Here is a 25,000-nt window from a genome sequence, read left to right as displayed (position 1 = left end):
AGATTTGAAAGCAGGAGAATCAGATCTGAGGAAAAAATAGATCTGATAAAATCCTGCAGAGTGTCCAATCCGTCCATACTTCCTGGGCTGGAGATAGAGAGAGAGAGAGAGAGAGAGAGAGAGAGAGAGAGACTCCGTCCTTTTGTCCTTTCACTATTCAACAGATCATACACTGAAGCTGGATTTGATCTCACACACACACACACACACACACACACACACACACACACACACACACACACACACACACACACACACATTCTGTATACATGTTGATTTGTGATTTTGAGGATTGAAGGCCTGCAGTAAATTTCCTCATATGAGATGTAAAGCTCTGCGGTTCTTCTCTTCTCCTCTGTGGGGTCTCAGAAGATGTTTGTTTGCAAGATGTTTGGTGCAGATGTATCCACATGTTGCTGTAAGCATGTAAACACTCTCACTATAAGGTAAAGTGAAGGAAGTGATTAGCTGGAAGTTCTTATTGGGAAAGAGTGCAGTGGGAATTACATTTGGCCTACAGGCTTCGTTTCGTGACTCAAATCAGAAGAAGAAACAATTGTGTGGTTTTCCATCACCTGCTCCACAAGTTTATTTACGACCTTTATACCTTTCCTCTGAATCAAAAGGGTTCTCATTTCTTACACCGTCAGACCCTTTTAACTTCAGCATAAATTCCACAGACCCTGAGGTACAGGTTAGATCTTTAAACCGGAATATTAGGTGTGAAACAAAACAAGTCAAATGTGCGATCAAATCAGTTTCAGTTTGACTTATGACCACAAACTCTTTCATAATGGAGGTTTGTGATTTCTATCTCACGCTGAACACAATTAGAAAATGGCTGAACTTCTGGCGATGTTCCCACACACACTAATCCCATCAGAGAACTAAAAATAGTTCTTAAAAATACTTCTAGATGCAGCTTTGGGACAAACCACAGAGCTGGAGGTCTCATGTCAAATAAAATCCTTGTCATGAATGAATGTTTTTACATTTCCACACGTTCCAGTCCTGATTGGTTACTCTATTGTGTTCACCTGTTTCCTTGTAATTCCTGAGCTGTTTCTTCATGTGAACTCCTCTCCAAGTTTTCCTGAGATTCTACGTCTGTTCCAGATTCTTTACTTGAATTCTGAAGGATTTTGCTTGTTCCTCACTCCTGCTGCGTCTTTCGACTCCTGCTGAGACTTTTAGAGAGAAAACCGCACCGAATCCGAGTTTCAGCGATTGCTTTATGGTTTGAGAAGATGATGGAGCTCGTGTCGAACGTCAAACATCAGTTTTAGGTCAGGAGAAGAAAATTAGTGACACACTTGTGGATGATGCTGATGATCATTTTTAGTTGATTATTCTGACTTTTTTTTGTTACATATTGAATATAATGTGAAATAAACCCATATGCAGGGGTGCATCAGTGAAGATCACTGCAACAGAATTGCTATAGGTATTTCTTCTTCTTCTTCTTCTTTTAACTTCTCCCATTAGGGGGCGCCACAGCGGATCATCCGTCTCCAGACCCCCCGTCCTCTTTCAAACCAACTACCGCATGTCTTCCCTCACCACATCCATAAACCTCCTCCTTGTTCTTCCTCTTTTCCTCCTTCCTGGTGTCTCCATCCTCAGCATTCTCCTACTGATATACCCCATGTCCCTCCTCTGCACATGTCCAAACCATCTCAATCTCACCTCCCTTACCTTGTCTCCAAAACGTCCTACATGTGCTGTCCCTCTAATGAACTCATTTCTAATTCTGTCCAATCGTCGTCACTCCCAACGAACATCTCAACATCTTCAGCTCTGCTACCTCCAGCTCCACCTCCTGTCTTTTACTCAATAAACATCTCAACATCTTCAGCTCTGCTACCTCCAGTTCCATATAGGTATAATGTCAGTATATGTATTGAAGTCATTTTGGTTCAAAACTCAAAAACCAGAAACGTGATGTCGCCCGTGTCTCCACCCCGTCTTCTACACCCTCCACCTATCGTCTCCCCTCTGCCTCCTGCTCAGGTTGTCATGCTGCAAATTTCAATCCTACAGAAACCTGAGGAAGGAAAAACAGTGCCGTCCCCAACGAGGAGACTCTGACAGAAAGCGATTGGAGTGGAGGATGCTGTGATTTCTCACCCAGGCCTCAGCTTTCCAAACCCTGTAATTGGAAGGGTAGAATGAGCAGATGCGACACATCCATTCCCACTAAATAAGCTTAACGCCGCGGTTATACATCAACCCAGCATATCGGCCACCTGGATAACTGGTGAGAGGGGACTGCTCTCCACTCCACCCTGAGGAACAAAAATCTGAATTCTACAAGCAAGGAGATATATTTAACATTCATTATTATTACACAGTCCACGTTCAGACTGATGAGTTTGCACACATTCATATTTTATATTCAGTTTTTCACTACCTGTGTGTGGTTGCTATCCATGGTCCTGTACCAAAAATCCATAAACAAATAGAAGTGATAGACCTTCATGCAAATATTCATTAATATTTAAAGAGTTGATTTCTTCAGGAACCAGAGCTGCTATTCTGACCTTCGCTGGTGTGACATGACTTTATATTTCTGATAAAGTATCTTCAGCTTCAGCATTGTGTATTCATTTGGGGGTCGCATTTACTTCTTTACATTCTAATGTGTAATACACATGGTCAAAAGTTTGTAGACATCTGACCATAAAATTGCTTTGTGCTTTTCGAACATCCCATTCCACATTTACTTTTCATCTGCTGTTATAATGAGCTTCTGGGAAGATGTTCTGCTAGATGTCGTGGAGATTCATTAGGCTACAAGGGTGTTAGTAAAGTCAGGTACTAATGTAGGTGAGAAAATGAGGAGGTTCCTGGGGTGCAGTCAGTGTTTACATTCGGCCTAAAGGTGTTCAATAGGGTTGAAGCTTTATAGCAGGAGATCTTCCACTTCAACCCATGGAAAGCAGATGTTCATGGAGCTGACTTTGTGCTCAGGGGCATTGTTATGCTGGAACAGGTTTGGGTCTCCATAAGTCCTACTCCTCTTGCTGTGTCTATTGTGTGTGTGTGTGTGTGTGTGTGTGTGTGTGTGTGTGTGTGTGTGTGTGTGTGTGTGTGGTAAGGGTATTCTGGATGTTCAAGAGAGTTCTCATACACTACTGGCAAAAAGTGTTAGATCACCTCCATTTCCAATTTTTTACTTGAACTTTGTTAAAGCATAGAACAAATAAACAATTGGAAAAGAAAATCTTGAATCATTTTGTTGAAGAAAATGGTATCTAAACATTTGATTCCTCAAAGCAGTCAAACACACACATGCGTTTTCTACAGAAAAATACATTTTGTTTAGAAAGTTCTTCTCAACACTGCTGCAGATGTTCCCACTAATGTGTTGCACTTTTAAGCTGCTTTGCTTTTACCCTTCTGTCCAGTTAATCCCAAACCAGCTCCATCGGGTTTAAGTCTGCATACTGTGTCCAGTCCACGGTTTGAAGCCCACGGTCTTGTTCTTTTCTGCTACAGTAGTTCTGACAGCCTGGAGGTGTGTTCTGGGTCTTTATCTTGCTGTAGGATGAATTCCTGATCAACTATTCCTATACCAGAGGGTCTTGTACGGTGCTGTTCATTTGTGTGCTTCAGGGTTCGGGGTGACACCCACTGAGGAACCATCTTTTCTCCTGCTAGATGGTGTACAAAAACACAATCATTTCAATCTTTGGTTCATTGATCCACAAGACCTTCTTCTAGTCTTAAGTGGTCCACTGGTGGTGCTTTCTGGCCCAGACAAGCCCCTTTTTCTTTTTTTTTCATCTTAAAAATGTTCTTTTCTCACAGCCACTCGACCTGTCAGACCTGCAGCTGAAAGTCTTCTCTTCACAGTTCTAACTGAGACTCGATTACGTTGGCCAGTGTTACGCTGTGCTTGAAGCTGATGTTCTGAGAGCCACCCATCATGTATGCTGTTGACTTCTGATGGTGTTGTGGCTTTGGGTCTGGCTCTCCCTGTTAGAGTTTCCTCCAGTTTCTAACATCCTTTGCCAGGATCTGAAGGATCCTTCTTACTTTCTATCTTTTTTTTTGTTGTTTTTCTTTCCTTGTATTTTCCCTGTTTTCTCCACTAGATGTCACCTTTTTGTCCCCGGTTCCCTCATTAGTTTCCTATTGTGTCCACCTGAGACCTGTTAGCCTGTGTGTATATAAGTTCCTCTTTTGTGCCTGTTTGTTGATTGATCATTTAAAGTTGTGTGGTCTGGTTCCTGTGATTGAGTTCTTATGTGTCAGGCCTGTTCCTGAATTATTCTGTGTAAGTTCATGTTTGTGTGTTGCTTTGTTCTGTGAAGACTTTGTTTTGAAGTAAGTGTGCCAGAGTCCCAGTGAAAGACTTTGCTTTCCTTTGGTTTTGCTGTGGGTTTCTGCTCTGCTATTGTGCTGTGTACACAGACACACAAATAAACACTGGAACACACAAACACCCCGAAAAACTAAATGAACAAACAAATCACAACTACAGAGTATTTATTAATAATCAACAACATTTGGGAGACCTGTAGGAATCTAGTCTTAAGCTTTCGAGGCTTTGTGTTCATTTCTGCAGAACAGCTGTGAGGTGTTCAACAACTACATCGACCCTGAAAACGCCTTTATTTAACACGTTTTTGTGCAGTTTTGAAATTTTCTGGTGAAGTGTTGGGACGCTGGCAGGATGTATGCATGTGTAGTAGGGACCACTCCAGTAAAACATTGTGTTCTGGTGGGTCTGAGGAATCTTGAGCTCCCATATTGAACACACACAGTCATGAGGAGAATACACACCCAGCTGCAGCGACCCAGGGATGCTGTAATGAGAGCAGGGAAGATGATTGTGATGTAGCACCTTCTGCAGGGGTGTTATTAGGAGACTGTGGAGGTGGTGAGGTTCAGCTTCAGTTCCTGATCGAACAAGTTCCATATTTCTCATTATTTATTGTACAGGTATTAAACTTCTGTCTGGGCTCCATCTCTGTCCTCAACAGAGGGAGAAATTGATTGGCTTGGTTTTTAACTGTGACCTGGCAAATAGCGAATAAATAAAACGCTCTCTCTTCCTCTTGCTCCCTGAAGGCGCCATCTTTGAGGAGAATGCAGCGAGGGATGAAGAGGTCTTCCAGCTGGCCATCTCAGACCTCAGCCTCAATGATGACATTTTGCAGAGCGAGAAAATCACACACTCCATAAAATTTATCGAGCCTAACAACCCCTTCCAGGCGGTGCAGGAAGGTAAGTGAATTGTTATTCTTGGCTTTATGGATTTGGGGACTGCTGGCGTTGTCCATCAAACAGGTTTTGAGCGCTATAAAGATTTAATTAGACAGATTAGGGTTAGCTATTGGATTAGTGCTAGGCTAAGTGCTTAGCGCTTTCTTTCACAGCTCTTTGGTGTTCAGGAGATCAGGAATAGTGTGGTGATGTAGGTAGTTGTTCTGAAGAAGCTGCTGGTGTTTTTCTTTGAGGCGTTGAAGATGTTTTTATTGCTGAGAACAGGAACAGTGAACCTCCGCAGACTTTTTCTTGGCTAGTTAGCGCTGACGCTGGTGTTAACATGAAAGTGCTATACCCCAAAAGTGAAAAGTTAGAAATAAAATAAATCTGATTAAAAGATCACATGATCATTATGAAGATTAATATTTAGAAGCTTCACTGATCTTTCAATAGGAAATGTAAGTTTTCTAGCTGGATGTTTTGCTCCATCTGGGCGACGGATTTGACAGACGGCTGTTATTGCGCTTTAGCGTATGGACAGAAGTCTGGGTTGGAATAAAGATTTACTCGATAGCGATTTTCCTCATAATTGCAGCGGCGCTTTAGTCTTTCTCATGGTGGAAACGTCTGGAAGAAGAACTGTGCTGTATGAATGCTCTAACAGCTGATGACATGGAGATTGATGATGATGATGATGATGATGATGGTGGGAGCGATTACATTTCTTTGTACATTGACAGCTGGGCTTATCGGCATTCTGCGGAAATAAAGACCAGATTTATCGATTTTCTTTTTTTTTTTTTTTTGGTTTTCTTTATGTTTTTGCCCTTAAACAGATCTGTCCTTTAGTCCTTTCTTGTAGAACACAAAAGAGTGTTCTGTACAAAAACCTTCAATGACAAATCAAGGTCATCAGAAGCGGTATCGAAAACGCTACCACATACAAAAAAAGAAGAGAGCGGTCAACACGTTCGACACGTGATCAGTGTTTATGCAGTACATTTATTGGAACACGTGTCGTATCTTCTTCATATAATCCTCAATTGTTCAAGAGATAATGAAAACTGAGTCTCTGTCATGTGATCAGTCTGCTTTACTGTGCTACAGACATGTTGTGGTCATGTGACAACACCCCCACACACACACACACTTTCTCTGTACTATAATGATGTGGTAATTTATTGTGATGTAGTGAACTTGTTGCTCAGGAGTCTGAACAGCGATGTTCCTCGGCGATCAGGATCTCGGCTCTGCTCATTAGCTCATGACCTTGGAGTTATATCTGCTCTTCTCTCTCTCTCTCTCTCTCTCTCTCTCTCTCTCTCTCTCTCTCTCTCTCCATCCACAAATTAAATCATTCTAGATATGATGAGCTACATGGATGTGAGTGGATGCTAGTCGGGGTGTAATGATGGAGATAATTTCAGGCGTGCTCCTCATGAGCAGATCCTACCTGTGATGTAACGTGGCGTCTTTTCACTCAAACACTTCGCTTCCTTTTCTCTTTTCTTGGCTGTTAAACCCACTGACACCTGCAGTGTGACTTCAGCTCTGTGTGTGTGTGTGTGTGTGTGTGTGTGTGTGTGTGTGTGTGTGTGTGTGTGTGTGTGTGTGTGTGTGGTATAAGCACTCTTTTGATGTGTCACAGAGCTTCACTGTGCTCACACACTTTTCATCTCCAGGGGTAGCACACGTTTTCTTCAGAACTGTTCTTTTTTACTTTTATTTATTTGTTTTATTTATTTTAATTCAATAACATTATTATTTATAAATTGAAAGTGAGTTATTCTCTCACTAGTATTGCTTTTTTTCCTCAAACCCACAAATAAAGTCCTAAAGATGTCAGAGATCATAAATATACATCTTCACCTCTAAAACTGGAGACTCCTTTCAATAAATAAAAAAACCCTCAGTAAATATTTACAATGGACACAAGGATCTCCATGGATCACCTGAGGCTGCCCACAGACATGCCCGAATTTTTATTCTTCTTTATTTTCTATTTTTTTAAGCTACTCATGATGCAGTGTTTTAATCCTGCTGGCTTCAGGAATCAACAATTTGAGGAAACTGCTGCCAAATCTGTTGCTCACACTGTTTATGAAGCTGATATCTGAATCCACTACCGTATCTGTAGCTGTTACCATATTTAAAGCTGATATCATAAATGAAGCAATTACCATATCTGCATTTGCTTGCCATATTGGTAACTGCTACCTTATCTGTAGCAGCTACCGTATCTGAGGCCATTACCGCATGTGTAGCAGCTACCGTATCTGAGGCCATTACCGTATGTGTAGCAGCTAGCGTGTCTGAGGCCATTACCGTATGTGTAGCAGCTAGCGTATCTGAGGCCATTACCGTGCGTGTAGCAGATACCGTATCTGAGGCCATTACCGTATGTGTAGCAGCTACCGTATCTGAGGCCTTTACCGTATGTGTAGCAGCTACCGTATCTGAGGCCATTACCGTATGTGTAGCAGCTACCGTATCTGAGGCCTTTACCGTATGTGTAGCAGCTACCGTACCATATGTGTGTAGAGCAGCACAGTATTTGTGTAAACAAAATGTTTACTGTGATTTTATTTTTTTTATGAACAAGATACTTTGAATAAGGTGTTTATTAATTACCAGGTTTATATGTAAAGATGTAGATTACCGGTGTTTGTGTTATTGCTGTTGTGTGTGTGTGTGTGTGTGTGTGTGTGTGTGTGTGTGTGTGTGTGTGTGTGTGTGTGTGTAAACATGTTCTAGTTTAGTCTCAGTACTTGTTTGTATAATGGGTTCCTCAGCTCCTGAGAGTTTCCTCCTCTTTAATTCATTATTAATCATCTCTCCTTCATTCTTCTTCTCCACCTTCCATCCTCCTTCTCATGCACCATCCTTCTGCTCAACCCTCTTTCCTTCTTCAGCAAACAGATTCTTTATTCTATTTTTTAGTTTTCTTATTCTTAATCAAACACCAGACTCTCTCTCTCTCTCTCTCTCTCTCTCTCTCCCTCTCTCTCTCCCCCTCTCTCTCTCCCCTCCTCTCTCTCTCTCTTTTACCTCTCTCTCTTTCCTCTCTCTTTCTCTCTCTCCTCTCTCTATCTTTTCCTCTCTCTCTCTCTTTCCTCTCTCTCTCTCTCTCTCTCTCTCTCTCTCTCTTTCCTCTCTCTCTCTCTCTCTCTCTCTCTCTCTCTCTCTCTCTCTCTCTCTCTCTCTCTCTCTCTCTCTCTCTCTCTCTCTCTCTCTCTCTCTCTCTCTCTCTCTCTCTCTCTCTCTCTCTCCCCCCTAATTGATGAAGAGGAGAAAAACGAGGCGTGATGAAAAGCTTTTGCGTGCTGATGTGCAGCGCTGCTCTGCACTGATGCTGTGGCAGCTGGATGTCTGATTTTTTTGGAGATTGATCAGATTTTGAGAGTGTGATCGTGTAACAGGCCGGCGCTGGAGATCACTCACACAGCGAGAGGCTCGGCTTTCTCCTTCCACTTCAGAAAAATAGAAACAATGGAGGACAGTTCATCACGGCGAGAAAGCGTCACTGATCTTTATGAGGCTGCTGTGGTTTGAACTGCCTTGTGTGTGTGTGTGTGTGTGTGTGTGTGTGTGTGTGTGTGTGTGCGTGCACATGCAGCAGCTTCATGCATCACTTCACACTGCGAGCCGTTGGGGTAATTAATTCATGACCTCCTTTTTGGAGCTCGACGTGTCCGACGTGGCTGCTGATTAAAATTGGTTCTGAATCATGAGCTGAATGATGGACATGGGAGAAAGAGAGAAAACAGAGATGGAACATTCGTTTTAAAAATAGACTTAGGAGGAATGTGATGAACATCTGGCTACGCTTCCATCCAAACCTTTACATTTGTAGATGATTTTCAGAAACTTTAGAAAACTTTGTGATTGAATTTCTGCTGCATCATCTTTTATCTAAAAATCCATTCTTTCCTCGCGTTTTGAAATGATGCTTTGTTTCTCCTGCTACCCATGATGCATTGCTCCAGTCCTGCTCGCTCTCTCCTTTGTGCCCTGTGAGTTCAGACTTTTTCACTTTTATTACGAATGATCAATACATTTTACTTCCTCATCAATCAGTAGATTTTCTCCTGCAGAATGTGGCCAGTTTCACAAACACAAACTTTATTTTGGTAATGAAGAGATTTTTAAGTACATTACCATCTTTCAGTTATGTTTTTCCCTTACAGCTACCAGATCTGTATCCACTACCGGATCTGTATCCACTACCAGATCTGTTTCCACCACTGTATGTGTGTTCTCTACCATATCTGTATCCACGTATCTGTCACTGCTACGTATCTGTATCCACTACCAGATCTGTATCCACTACCGGATCTGTATCCACTACCAGATCTGTTTCCACCACTGTATGTGTGTGTTCCAACATATCTGGATCCACATCTGTATCTGTCACTGCTACGTATCTGTAGGCACTACCATATCTTCATTCTTTATCATATTTGTAGCCATTATGGTATCTATTGTACAGTAACTGCTACCGTATATGTAACCACTACCAGATCTGTACCTGCTACTCTATCAGTATCTACTACTTATCAAGTAAAAATATTTTAAATATAAATACAATCATGAGGTTATAAATAAACTGAAATCTTATTTAAGGATATTTTAGATGTTTGACCCCTGGAAAGATGCATGATGATGATGATGATGATGATGATGATCTGGTAGAATAAAAACATTCTGCCTTTAAGGAAATGATTGATTATGTATAGAAATAAGTTTTTCAGGACTTTTTGATGTGTATTTATACAGAAATGCAGCTCGCGCACACGAACAAACTCATTTATAATGATTTATTTACACTTTATCCCAGAATCAGATTCACCCAGAAAACTCACTGGAGCAGATGAGATGAGGAGGAGAGAAAGAGATGAGAAGATGAGGAGGAGATGAAAAGGAGATGAGGAGAAATAGATAAGATCAAAATAAGAAAAGGAGCGATGGCAGAGGAGGGAAGAAGTAGATGATGAGATGAAGAGAAGCTGAGGAGGAGAGAAGGAATGTGATTGTGTGAGGACATCAGTGAGGGTTGGAAGTTGGACTTTTGCAGATCAGGAATATTACATCAATCTTTTACACAGAGCTGGGAATCGTTGCTTCTGATTGGTCGGATTGAATTTCAAATAAACATCACGGCACTCATTCTAACAGCTGTGGTTTCCATGGTAACAGCTTATTTAAATAAAAAACAATAGTCATGTTCAGCAAGTCTCTGTAGTACAAGAGGAACACGTATATATTTACTCAACAGTGTGGAGAAACGAGCTGCAGGAGATTAAACCAGAGCTTGCACACGAGGTGGAACAAAGAAGAAGCCCACAGTAATGTTAAAACATCTAGTCCACACGTTGTCCATGTGACGTCACACGTGTAATGCTGTTTCACATCTCTGTAGCTGAACTCGGAGTGAAAGTACATGTAGATCTCATTTTTAAATATTTATTAAATGCATTTCTACCTGAAAGGTCAGCTGACAAACCGGCATCGCTTTCACTGATGCTCAGCTCCTGTAAATGTCACATCAATCACACCGGCGTTACTCAACACTTCTACAACTTCAGCCTTTACATCAAGATCAGAACGAGAAGAACCAACTTTAGTGAGACTGAGTCTCTCTCTCACACAGTCTCTCTCTCACACAGTCTCTCTCTCTCTCTCAAAGCTCACACTGGAAAAACCTCAGTCTCACACAGTCTCTCTCTCACACAGTCTCTCTCTCACACAGTCTCTCCCTTTAAAGCTCACGCTCACGCTGGAAAAACCTCAGTCTCACACAGTCTCTCTCTCACACAGTCTCTCTCTCACACAGTCTCTCTCTCACACAGTCTCTCTCTCACACAGTCTCTCTCACACAGTCTCTCTCTCACAGTCTCTCTCTCACACAGTCTCTCTCTCACACAGTCTCTCCTCACACAGCTCACGCTCACGCTGGAAAAACCTCAGTCTCACACAGTCTCTCTCTCACACAGTCTCTCTCACAGTCTCTCTCTCACACAGTCTCTCTCTCACACAGTCTCTCTCTCACACAGTCTCTCTCTCTCAAAGCTCACGCTCATGCTGGAAAAAACTCTCTCTCATAGACTCTCTCTCTCTCTCTCTTTCACAGTATCTCTCTCAAAGCTCACGCTGGAAAAACCTCAGTCTCACACAGTCTCTCTCTCACACAGTCTCTCTCTCCTCTCTCTCTCTGTCTCTCTCTCTGTCTCTCTCTCTCTCAGCTCACGCTCACCCTGGAAAAACCTCAGTCTCTCTCTCTTTCTCAAAGCTCACGCTCTCGCTGGGAAAAAACTCTCTCTTATAGACTTTCTCTCTCTCTCTCTCTCTCTCTCTCACACAGTCTCTCTCTCTCTCACACAGTCTCTCTCTCCTCTCTCTCTCTCTCTCTCTCTCTCTCTCTCTCTCTCTGATACATGGCAGCCATTTTGCAGGACAGCGTGTTTAAATGTCAGCAGGTTGGTGTCTGTCTGAAGCTCCTGCACTGCACAAAGGCTTTTCTTTATCACCCCTGCGGCTAAAAATAACCTGAAACGCCGCTCAGAGCCGCGGGTGTGAAGAGAAACAGATTATACATCATTCCTCATTCACCAAGTCTCAGGATTCACAGGAACAAAGTCTCAAAATATTGAATTAAAGTCTTAAAAATGTGATGATTTATTGATTGATTTGCAGGTATTTAGTGGGTGTCCTTTAGTTCTGTATTCTTTATAATATTTAAATCGACCACAATTCTTCATTTTCATCATAAATTATTCGTATACGTTTTAGTTTTTTACCCCAAAAAATTACAAAATGAATTTAAACAGTTTTATAATAATTTCATCTGATGCACAGAATAAAAAATGACGATGTACGTTTATATGAATAAATATTATTATAATGATTTATTACAGATATGGTGTAATAGAACTACGGCTATGCAGCAGTTTTAACGGTGATGTACTTCATGTTGTTTATTTGGTGAGCGTATGCAGAAGTGTGTGTGAGCTTCATGTCTCCTGTAGAAGAAGTGAAGTGGTAGATGATCTGGAGCAGTGGAGTATCACACAGAATGTAAGGAAAAGTCTGGATTGTCTGAGAGGAGACAGGAGCTCGGAGACATGATGGATTAATAATAAATTCCTCTCCCTAATTAATACCGATCTCTCTCCAAAAAGAAATGTCTCGCTCCAAAATCCTGCAAAGGGTTAAATACTCATTAAAAAAAAAAACGTACTAAAATGTTCTAACATCGCTGTAATATGTGAAGAAGAAATAATAATTTCCCTGTGGGAACAAATAACTATTCTAAAATAAAACAAATGAAATCACTGTACAGTCTATTTATTCATTAATCCATAAAAATGACGGGTTTGAAACCTGTCTGAGAATCCATTCATAATATATTCATTTATTTTAATAAACCAGCATGACTGTGTTTTATTCTCATTAATATTCATGAGCAGACCTCATCGTATCGAATCATTCCGGATTTAATTAGAAAGAAAATAATAAAGACGAGTCCTGATATTGGTGTGAAAATGGGAAGTTGATCATTGTGCTAACACTCACGTATCTCAGTAAAATCGCTTAAATGAAACGTGTCACGTGTCAGTACACAGATTAATCAGGGATTAGTGTCTGTGGTGCCGTGAGAGCGAGCGTGTAAACACCACGGCCATCATGTAAATAGATCATCATGCAGGCTGATGTTACTGTAACATGACCTGCTGTCAGCGGGCACACACACACACACACACACACACACACACACACACAGCTGGAGATGAGATCAGTGATTCAGTGGTTCAGTGTGTGTGCTGATTTGATCTTGGGGCTGTAATGAAGAAACAAGAAGTTACAGCAGGAAGCTCTTTACCTTCTCCCTGATGATCAGCACCTGAAGACGTGAGGAACAGAGACACCAGGGTGTCTGTGAAGGAGCTATTTAAGAGCTGAACACGTTACAGGTGAACACTTCAGAGAAACAAACCAGTGACAAGAAAGCGAGGCAAAAGAACCTGAGAAGATCAGGTGTTTACTGCACCACAATCTGTAGCTCTGAGATCAGAAGCCTATTATAAACTGCTATCCAATCAGGGAGGCTGCTGTGTGTCACATGACCTACAGACACTTCACTAACATCCAATCGCATCATAGCAAAACTTCTGCCACTCTATAAACACTGATTACTGTGATGATGATCATCAGAATGTTCCACCTTGAAAAAGCAACGTTTTTGTTACCCTGGATGAGATGGAGCTCAGGGTCCATCAGAAGCTGGAGATGAACAACTGGTCCATTTTTGTAATCACTCCAATGGTCAAAATTGGAATTGTTGATAAATCAGTGTGTTATAGAGGATCTGGAGGTTCTCTCTTTACATCTGAGGATCCTCCTCTCCCTGGATGTGGAGGAACACGTGAAGGTGTTGGGAATAAAGAGAGTTGTTGTGATGTAACCACCTCAGAGACGCAGAAGAGTAAGGGGAGAGTGTATAGAAGTATTAAAAGTGATCAGTGATGTTGGGAGTGGATGGAAGTCTTTAGTTGTGGCTTTCGTGGTGAGCACGTGAGAAGGTCTTGATCCTGGAGATGGATGAAAGAGCATTATGAAAAAAAGGAGCCCTCCAGCTCTGTTGAGAGAAGCCTCAAACCCTCTGTCTTCTCTGTCCGAGATGTGGACCTTTTCGTCATGTGTCCTTTTGTCCTTTAAATGCAGGTACACGTCTGATTCTGGTTCTGAGGTGCTGCTTCTTCTGTGTTGGTACATCCTCCTATGTAGTGGTTGTTTTGTGTCTCCAGTGTAGAACTCTGAATGCCTTTCTCTGCTTGTATTTTTGTTCCAAGTCTTGTTGTGTTGGTTTTCCAAAAATCCTTAAGTTCTCAGGTAGACCGGCCATGTTAGGAATGACAAGGTTCCTACGTTGGTTCTGGCTTTCAGTTTGGTCTGCTGGAGGAACAGGGTTTATAGAGAATAATAAAGTTATGGGTGATAACAGTAACTCCACTTCTTCTCTGTGATGAGGAAGAATCTGTTCCTCTGTGGATTATGTTCTGAATCAGACACTAAATTTCCTCTCGAGGTCTTGAGCTTTCACTTTGTTAGGTGACTGTGTTCACCTGTTCTGTGTCAGGACCTCAGGGGTTGCTAAAGACACACTAATACACTTTCTTATCAAACGCACATTTTCTCTCAGATCTTGTCCTTCTGTCCACACAGAGGTGCAGTTTCCAGGCAGTGAAAGTGAGGATGTGTGGAGCGTTTCTTTACTTTTAAAGGTTTTTTTATTTATTTCTCTGGATTAGAATAGATGTAGTCTAAAAGAGGTCTGGAGATCTTTTCATTCTGCTGCTTGGTGCTTAAAATACAGCTGATTCATCACAACATCCACAAAACCTGATGTGCTACATGATCATTAGCTTTACTGTACAATAACGAACACTGAGACTGTAGTCAGAACCTTACACAGTTTACATCTACAGCATTTAGCAGTAACCAGTATTGAGCGTAACTTACATTTATCTCATTCATACACAATCCAACATCTTCACCACTACGCTACACCTCCCACTGATTTCCCGCCGATAAATCCACAGCCATAAACATGCTAATCCTTTAGAATGAATGAAGGATCGAAGCAGAACTTGCAATATTTCTACACAGTATTACTGGTATATGAGGCTTGATCTTCATCATCATCATGATGCGATGAATAACATTTAAACAGACACACGAATCAGCAAGCAACACAAAACAGGTGAACACAATCAGCTAGCAAAGAACCAAAGAGATTGAATGAATGCACCTGTTAGCTAGCTTGGCATACTTTATCACGCTAGCTCACACTTTCTGATGCGTCGCTTAGTTTCCCAGGAACAAAACATGGGCGTGACCACCACACAGCAGAGCTGATGGATTTATTATTGGTTCACACCCATGATGGATTTGTGTTCATGCCAGAATCCTGAAGTTACTGCTAAGAGAATTTCAGAACGTCAGTCCAGGAGTGAAACCTATACTAATGTGTGTGCTAATAACAGGAGTGTTTGCTGTTCTTTCAAAGAGTGAGCGATAAACAAACTGAGTGCGTGATGGAGGCAATGAGAATATCGCTGTAAATTACGCCTCTGTAGCAGCCAAACGCTTCCAATTATCAGATACATGGCCTAACGATCACACCACGCAATTAAGACAGCGATTGTCTCGTCACACCAGCGGGTAGTTATTAGAAGCGTCTCGTAAAGCTTTTAGCGAGGTGTGAGACGAGCACGACCGCAAACAGCCGTGCTAACAAAGCCACGCCAAAGAGAGAGAGAAAAAAACAAAACATTAACGTTATAAATAATTGATGAGGTAGCAGTTAGCACAACGGCTATCAGCTCTTTCCCTGCAACCTCTTTACTTCCTGTTACAGCTCCATTTTCCCCTCCAGCGATCACAAGTGCTTCCATGTTCATGCTAATTGAGCTGATTTTCATACCAAAGACCTGATGCTAATGCTAAGTCTTTGAAAGGTACCGCCCTCAAACACACACAGACGGCTCTCCAGACCTTTTTACATTTATCCTTCTTACATTTATACTGGAGCTGATCAGCAGCTCGGTGTGTGTGTGTGTGTGTGTGTGTGTGTGTGTGTGTGTGTGAGCAAAACATTGCACTATAAATCACCTGCCACACCGTTATTATTATAATATATTTATTATGTTTAATATATGATCTAAATTCAGTTAATAAATTAAGGAGTTCATTTTCTTGCTTTTCTACATATTTTATATTTATTTATTTATTTATTTATTTATTTATTTATTTATTTATTTATTTTTTTTGCTGCCCCCCCCAAAAGATTAAAAAAAAGATTAAATTAAATGGTAAGATTTTCTTTTTAAGGATCAGAAATGTCAGTAACTAAACTAATAAATGCATTTGTAAGCGACTAGTTATTAATTTAGACGCCATTATCAGCTGTTTAACACTTTATTGTTCATCTCGCTTTCTCACACACACACACACACACACACACACACACACACACACACACACGTATGTATTTGTAAATCAATAATCTGTATGCTCAGTAAAGCGAGTATAAAGCGATATTCACCAAAAGTCCATGTGTTCGTTCTCCTGATTCCTCAGGCGTTCTCTTTGAAGCATGTGAGGAGATCTTCTGTACGGAGCGAGGGAACGTAAATGTTCTTCAGCTCTGAAATCACGAGACGTCCCACGCACACCGGTCAGATGCCGAGGTTACACTCTGATCCGCTTTATATCACCAACACGAGTATGAGCTTCTACATCTGGAGGAACGATGGAGAGGGAGGGGGATGGAGAGATGATACAAAGTGATTTCCAACCACAGGAATGAATGATTCTGATTTATTATGAAGGAACATATGAGTGGTTATGAATTAAAAAAAAAAAAAGAGTAGAATACCAGAGGAGAAGGAGAGGAAGTAGACGTGAATCCAGTCATGGCTCCTCATCTCAGGAGTGATGGAACCCATGTTCACACCAACACTGAGAAGATGCTGCGTTTTACACACCAACAGAAACTCAGCAACAACAAAAACTGTTGCCACGAACAACCAGGTCCATAAGCATTTTTACAGCAACACCATTTTGGTCCTTTCGCATCTGTTTATGATAAAAACATGTTTAAAGTGAAGCACTGGACTGATGTGAAGACTTTCAGCTTTAAATCTAAGAGTTTAATGAAGAGATTTAAAACATACGTTTGAAAACATTTGAAAATGGGGAAGGGCAGATGGTGGAAGGTACAAGGAGATGCAGCAGCAGGTAAAGAGGGATGTGGTAAAAGCCAAGGAAAAGGCATATGAGGAGCTGTAGGAGAAGTTGGACACTGAGGAAGGAGAAAGGATTTGTAGTGATTGCCCAGGCAGAGGAACCGAGCTGGGAAGGATGTGCTGCAAGTTGAAGCAATAAAGGATGGAGATGGAAATATGTTGACTAGTGAGGAAAGTGGGGGTATATCGGTAGGAGAATGAAGACCAAGGAGAAGGTTTATGGATGATCTGCTGTGGCGACCACTAATAGGAGCAGCTGAAAGAAAAAGAAAAAAATGAGGAAAAAGAGGAAACCCAAACATGACATTTGTGCACAAAGCCAGCTTCATAAAGATCTGCTTCCCATGGGCTCAGCTGCTATAGAGCTCCAACCCTATTGAACATATTGTTTGTGAACATTGACTGCACCTCCTGCCTCCTCATCTTCTCACCTACATCAGAATATAGTGGAACATCTTCCCAAAATAGTGGAGTTTATTAGAACAGTAAATGGAATGGGATATTCGAACCCACTCAAGTGTGAAATATCAGACGTTCTTCTTCTCCTCTGTGTGTCGTTGCTGATCTTGACTTCATAAAAAATCATCACCCTAAAACTCTACAGCATTTAAACCCAGGACTGAGCTGAGTTCCAGCCTATGAAAGCGAAAACACTTCATCTCCAGACACGCAGTTATTGTTGTAAATGTCCAACCTATTGTGATATCAGATCAGAAATTTTTCTGAAACTGGCTTTATTTATCCCCGTGTCCACGAAGCGAAGGCACGACTTCACAATCCCTCGACGTCTCGGAGATTGCTCTCCAGTGCAAATGGAACCTCACTGGGACCTTCGGATGCAGAAGAAATATACACGGTCACTTGGAAATCTTTTGATGTGTCACGCATGACCTTCTGACCTTTCGTGTCTCTCTGGAGCGTCACCAGAAGCATGACTCCTTCAGCTGCCTGTCATTCCGCTATGTTTCCATGAGAACCAGTTAATAGCAGAGAGAGAGAGGGATGATGAAGAAACAGCAGGTTAATTGAGGATGTTTAGCAGCCTGTGGGGAAAATGGAGTCAGGGTCATCTCGTGCTGTCAGGTTCACAGTCAGACACATAAACATCTCAGGATGAAAACATTACCATGACATCACTGCAGACGTTCAGTGCAGTGCTACGGACTCCAGAGATACTGGTTATTTCTAATGTCTTTCTTGCTTTTATGTTGCATCATATTATACTTCATCTGAGTGTTTCCTCTTCCTGATTCTGGTTTTACTGGTAAGTCAGTGTCTCCTTTTTGAGAAAAGTCTGGAAATCCTCAGAGATGTGAACGAAACTCAGGTGGTTTTGATAATCGGAATGTAGAGCGCCAAAAATCAGTTAATGTATGCGGGTAACCCGAGTCTGAACACCAGGAACTTTCCTCATGCACTGAAAATACTGACTTGATTTTGGGGCTTAAATTTTCCAACCCTGAATACGTGCCCTATGCTCAACACCTCGACTGTTCATGAGGAACACCTCCTTTAATGCAATCGGCAGGTACACGGGACACGCCTCCTTTAATGCAATCGGCAGGTACACTGGACACACCACCTTTAATGTAATTGGCAGGTACATGGGACACGCCCCCTTTAATGTAATTGGCAGGTACACGGGACATGCCTCCTTTAATGCAATCGGCAAGTACACGGGACATGCCCCCTTGAATGTAATTGGCAGGTACATGGGACACGCCCCCTTTAATGCAATTGGCAGGTACATGGGACACGCCTTCTTTGAAGAAATCAGCAGGTACAAGGGACACGCCCCCTTTAATGCAATTCGGCAGGTCTACGGGACACGCCCCCTTTAATACAAATTGCAGGCACACGGGACACGCCTTCTTCACTGCAATTATCAGATATACAGGGCACGCCTACTTTAATGCAAATTGTAGGTACACAAGACACGCCCCCTTCACTAGGTGTTAATTTTCTGTACCAGTGGTTCGGACACATCCTCACTCTGCCCAGTCATCTTTTATTCCCCACAGCTGTATTTCTCCATGCAGCCATTTTGGCATTAGGCTTCCATTTTAAAGTCACACTTCATGAGTTTACTGTGTGTGTGTGTGCGCGCGGTGTGTGTGTGTGTGTGTTTTGGCTGCAGGGTGTGTATACTACATCGCGTATTGAGCACAGTTGTGTTTCAATGCCTGGAGAGCTCGGAGTTTAATGATGATTATAAAGTAAACAGAATAATTAACGGCGTGTTTCTCCAGGCTCCTGAGTCCTAACTAACACTGTACAACATCCAAAACGCTTTCGGTTTTACTGATAAAAGATTACACGGACTTACACAAGATGGACTGGTGGATCTTCTCCTCGTTGTAACCTGAGAGTGAGAATGTCCTTGTGAAGGTTCAAGATCTGGACTCTTTGTATTCTATTCTATTTTAGACAACACTCTCAAAACTTAGCAGTGGAAATGATCCAAAATGGTGTGTGATGGAACTTATTGGGAAGTTATTATGTAAAGAGAGAAAGAGAGAGAGAGAGAGAGAGAGAGAGAGAGAGAGAGAGAGAGCAGTTTGTGTGTATTTGTACTGTGCTCATTCTCATTCTCGCTCTCTGAAGTGTAGAAGTGCAGGCAGTGGAGATATCGAGTGGGTGTTTCACTTCTCCCACACTGAAAATGGCCTGCTGGTGTTTTCAGTGTGTAGCTACAGTGCTATAATAATCCACTAAAAGAAGCTTGTGTGTGACTTATATACAGTATAAAAGACTCGTACACACACGTACATCACACTGATATAAAATACCTACATGCACGTGTGTCCTGGGTGTAGACTTTCTGACCTTTTGAAGCTTGTTTCTGTTTAAATGTCAGATACAACTGTAATATCTCAAGTACCTCTGCCAGGAGGTTATTAGAGAAACACAAGACTGCTACATACATACAAACGTTAGATGTTAAGGCATTAGATTTTGGATCGGAGGATCGGTTACAAGCTCAAATCCCAGCACTACCAAGCATGCCCTTTCTCGGGGCCCTCGAGCGAGGCCCTTAACCCTCAGCTGCTCAGTTGTAAGTCGCTCTGGATAAAGATGATCTCACATGCATTTTGCTGTTCTTGTGATTTCTGCATTCTTGCCAAGGAAATAAAAATAAATGTATTTCCAGTTACTTGCATTTCCTCCAATCTGAAGTGAAACTGGTTTATTCAGTTGTGTGTAAACGCATATGTGGTCAAATTGATCTAAACATTTATACCATTTATATAAAAAGCTGGCTGATATTCTATCTTTTCATCTGTGTGTTGATAAATGATCTAAAATCCCAAGCATGGCGAATACACATTAATATTTAGCCACACCCACAAACTCAATAAAAGGCAAAGCAAGCTGGACTGAAGACTAAACGGTGAAAATGTGCAAATTGTTGCAGGAACGAAGCTCAGCCTCATGTACACTCACCCCATTTACTGAGATTCTGTACGTGTGTGTAATTGAAATAAATACGTGATTTAAACTCCATGCTGTAATAAATATCAGATTTGACCGGTTATAGGATCTAAAGTGGAGCGTATGGGAGAACCTGAAGATGTGTCTGAGTTTGTGGAAGAGAAAGAACTGTCTCTCTGAGAATTCCTGTGTTGTTTTTATTGTGGAAGTGGAGTGATGAGCCGGGGGGTGCGACACTGAAACCTGGATCTCATCACATCCTCTACCTCCACTCTCTGACCTGCTGCAGGAAGACGCGTATTACTCCTGCTCAGAGTCTCGTTCGCTTCCTGTGAACAGCAAATACTAACACAGACTGGACGGAAAGAGGATAAAGAAATGTTCTGAGGATGGGAAAGCTGTTAAATAGTGGAATGAAAGGAATGCTGAGGAAGCATGATGGCTGCCATTTATCATTTTACATAATGTGCACCTTCCAGCAAATATATTATTGCATGGTGTTTTAAAAAAAAAAAGTCTAGGTGTTCTGGGTTAATTGGAGAAGGTTTACATTTAGAAGAGTACGGAGAAGGAAAACACTAGGAGGTAGGGGCTAATGGACTACGAGAGGAATTTAGGATGAACGCCATTTAATGCATGTTAAAGGTACAGGGGACGGAGGAGAAAAGGGCAGAGGAGGAAACGTGGATAGGAAAAAAAAAAAAGGATGGTTTCGTTCAGCAAACTCACTGTCGCATTACAGGAGGAGAAGGAGGAGACGACTAGCCCACCATCATGTTATCTGAAATTGAGTTTTCAGCACTTATTTCCCTCCAACCTGTATTGCATAAAAAGCACATTTTCACAGAGCGGGTTCTGATTGGACAGCGCCCAAGGAGATCGACCACAAGGATTTAGCACCATCCTGATGATTTCTTCCTCTGATCAGAGATGCTTTTATCCCTGTGTAGGACACATCCAGAAGGGTGACTGGTGTTCATGGCATTCACACATCTCCGAGACATCTTCATCTTCTCTCCTTTAATTAATAGAAGATCCTGTATAAATACTGATCAGTTTGCTATGAATGACATGCTGCTGTGGTCTGGCTTTATTGTTTCCTCGCTTTTAATCTTTAGTGTTTCTGGTCGTGAGAAACATCGTCATAAATGTAGAGTTGATTACAGTATTTTCATTATTTATGAACATCGCAACAAAAACGCTGCATCCAGAATAATCTGGATTGATGCTTTTACATCAGTTTAATGTAAAACAAAACTTCATTCTGATCGCTCCAGTACATCTTTGTTCTTTGTTCTTCTTGGTGTGGTGAAGTTTTATCGACAAACAGATGAAGAGATGGAGTCGTTGTTGCGAGACTGGAAAGTTGTTTGTTTTTTAGCTAAATGGGTCACATGACTGAATGTTTGTCCAGAACACACCCTCGAATCGGCAGTGAAGTCGGGATCGAGTGTGTAACAACACTGCAGCGTCCAAATCCTTTATTCATTTCGCACGTGTTCAGAAGAATGATTCAAGTGGACGTAGGAAAGAGAGAAAGTGCACTCGCTCTGGGAAAACTGGTGATAAAATCTGATAAACTAATATTTCTCCATGTGAGGTTTCATCTCGGGGGGTTTGTGATTATAAATAAAAGATCTACTTGCAGAATGGAGGAACTCTGCATGATTTCTGGCTTTTTCTTCGCAAAACTGTTATTGCTGGAACTCGAACGTGGGCAAGTTGTCACAGAAATGTCAATGACTCTCCTCCAGTGCTTCACCACGGGCTTTTCCTCACCCGTCCCTCCTCCTGCAGGAGAGCAGAGAAGAATTACACACTCGCACACTGAGAACTCTGAGCAGTGATTAACACGCCTGTCTCTTCTTCAGGCTCCATGGAGGATGTGTTCTCCACAAGTCTCTCTGTCTCTCTCTCTCTCGGGTCTAAAGTGAGAGGTTCAAGTCTCATGGTTCTTCTAGCAACATTTCTGTCAACCTCGTTACAGATGTGTACGGAATAGAACACGCTGGTTAATATCTGAGCTCCGTCTCCAGTGGGGGGAGGGGTGTGGGGGTCTACACACTCTGGAGTGTAGAAGAGAAAGGACCATAAATTAAATCAGAAAGACGTGGAGGTGGTGTGATGGAGATTGACGTGACTGGAGTGTGTGAAAGAGGTGGAAGAGATTTATAGCAGTGGCGTAGTGATACCAGTGTAGAAAATTCAACTTTTTTAACAATTTTATTATCATCTATCATCAGGGGTCCAAAACTGTTTTCTGAGGGCCACAATTTGTCCTTTCTTTAATGGGGTCTGGAACAGAAAACGACTGTAATGTATTTTAGTAAAAGCATTAGTACTGTATAATAAATCTAAACTAATAGTCTACGTTAATAACGTAGTTCGACTGATGCTGGATTTTACTGATACATCATATATCTGCTTCAAATGGACATTTGGTGCAACCCAGATGAGGATGGGTTCCCTCTTGAGTCTGGTTCCTCTCAAGGTTTCTTCCTTATGCCATCTCAGGGAGTTTTTCCTTGCCACAGTTGCTCATCAGGGACAAACTTACTTACAAAGAACATATTTATGTTTAATCACCACATTATCTGTGTAAAGCTGCTTTGAGACAATGTTCAATGTTAAAAGCGCTATACAAATAAAATGAATTGAATTGAATTGATACGAGAGTGAGATTGGATTTTACTCGCCAATAACTACTGGTCAAGTATCAGTTTTTTACTGGATAAATAACTTCATATACAATAGTATTGAACTTTATTACAAAACAAACCCCAAAAACAGTACTGAATGATGAAAATGTGCTGAAGGAAATAAATAAATTCAGTGATAAATATCATTATTTCAGCCGACCAGAAGCCAGAAGTCAGAGAAAATGACATTTTCTAAATATGACTCTTGCATTGTGCAGAAGGCCATTCCACACGTGGGGGACGTAGTGTGGAGACCCCTGCTCTACAAGCAGAGATGACCATCTCTGCTATCTAGGGGGCGCTATAAATCACAAAATAGCAGACTGTTCATTACATATAACTAAATATTAAATCGTCAACATTGTTTATTCACGTTCATTTCTGATTTTCTAATTAAGAAGTCGGACATCCTGAGTTTTTAAGCTGCTAGAAGTCAAATGGCAAACATTCAGAAGATTCAGAAAGAATTGTATTAAAGTTGTGCAGAAAAGATTTGAGGCTGAACGAACTAAACATTTATAAAAACAGATAAACAGCTGTAATATATTCATGCATTTTACAGACCATTTTCCAATAACACCACCAACAAAACACCAAACCAACAAAACACCAAACCTACATCCTTCAGACCGAGCAGAACTTCAGCCATCACACACTCACACTGACCACGCCCACTTTATAGGGCACCAGATTACAGGACTAGATTTATGTAGGGTAATGTATGGATCTTTTGTACTCAAGTTGTTGATGCTGATTACAACCGTGTGTGTGTGTGTGTGTGTGTGTGTGTTTTCACTATTGATCTGCATTATCAGATCCTCTCTATGCTTGAGGCTCCTCGTGCAACATTGATGATTCTGTGGTTGTTAGGCTGCAGTTGGTACTGTATTTTATACACACACACACACACACACACACACACACACACACACACACACACACGGCATGTCTCTGTTTGGCTCTGGATCACTTCCTGGCCTGATCTCTGTCAGCTGGAGCTTTTGTCAAACCTGTGCTGACTCAGGCAGAGCTGTATTTCTGGAGCAGCAACAGTGTGCTGCAGTGGTACGAACACACACACACACACACACACACACACACACACACACACACACACACACACACACACACACACACACACACACACTGCAGGTCTTTGACTCTGACTGGCCAGAGAATTCATGTCTGCCAGCAGGATTGAATACAACACACACACACACACACACACACACACACACACACACACACACACACACACACACACACACAGATGGATAGTCTTTGGATTGCTTCAGTGCACACGATTAACGATGTGGACACACACACACACACACACACACACACACACACACACACACACACTGTATGTATACATATACCCATCACCCCAAGTAAAAATCTATCAGGTTCAGGAGCGTCTCAGACGGTAATGATATTCAAGCCCTCTCTAACAGACTAACTAATGGACTCAGGCACAAAGAGAGAGAGAGAAAGAGGGAGAGAGAGAGAGAGAGAGGAAGAGAAAGGGAGAGAGAGAGAGAGAGAGAGAGAGAGAGAGAGAGAGAGAGAGAGAGAAAGAGAGAGAGGGGGGTGTGCACAAAATATGAAGATAAATTCAGCGTCTCACACTCAGCGGCACCTCTGATATCATCCATGATTTATGGGAGTTAATAAAGCTTTGGAAGAGGAGCGATGGACGAGACGAGGAGGGAGAGAAAGAGAAGAGGAAGGAGAAGGAGGAAGAGGAGGGATAATTACTAGTATTTGTGAGTAATTCGGGTAAAAGAGGTTTTGAAGCTGCAGGTCTGTGTTTATCTCTTGAACCCGATTGGCCACAAAAACGCAGGT

The 25,000-nt window shown here is 41.7% G+C and overlaps 1 protein-coding gene across 3 annotated transcripts in view; it reads left to right on the top strand.

The window, feature by feature from the left end:
* Positions 1-25,000, top strand: part of LOC124389018 (glutamate receptor ionotropic, delta-1-like) — a 282,312-nt gene that overhangs the window by 1,268 nt on the left and 256,044 nt on the right. For 2 of the 3 annotated variants that reach the window (XM_046854216.1, XM_046854217.1), the window contains exon 2: positions 5,077-5,232. In XM_046854216.1, the coding sequence (XP_046710172.1) occupies positions 5,077-5,232 (156 nt within the window). Of the gene's footprint in view, positions 1-4,209; positions 4,280-5,076; positions 5,233-25,000 lie in introns of those variants that run through there. The other variant, XM_046854218.1, reaches the window with a different exon arrangement.

The sequence above is a fragment of the Silurus meridionalis genome, chromosome 7 (assembly GCF_014805685.1).
Source record: "Silurus meridionalis isolate SWU-2019-XX chromosome 7, ASM1480568v1, whole genome shotgun sequence".
NCBI lineage: Eukaryota > Metazoa > Chordata > Actinopteri > Siluriformes > Siluridae > Silurus > Silurus meridionalis.
This window is presented reverse-complemented; position numbering and strand designations above follow the sequence as displayed.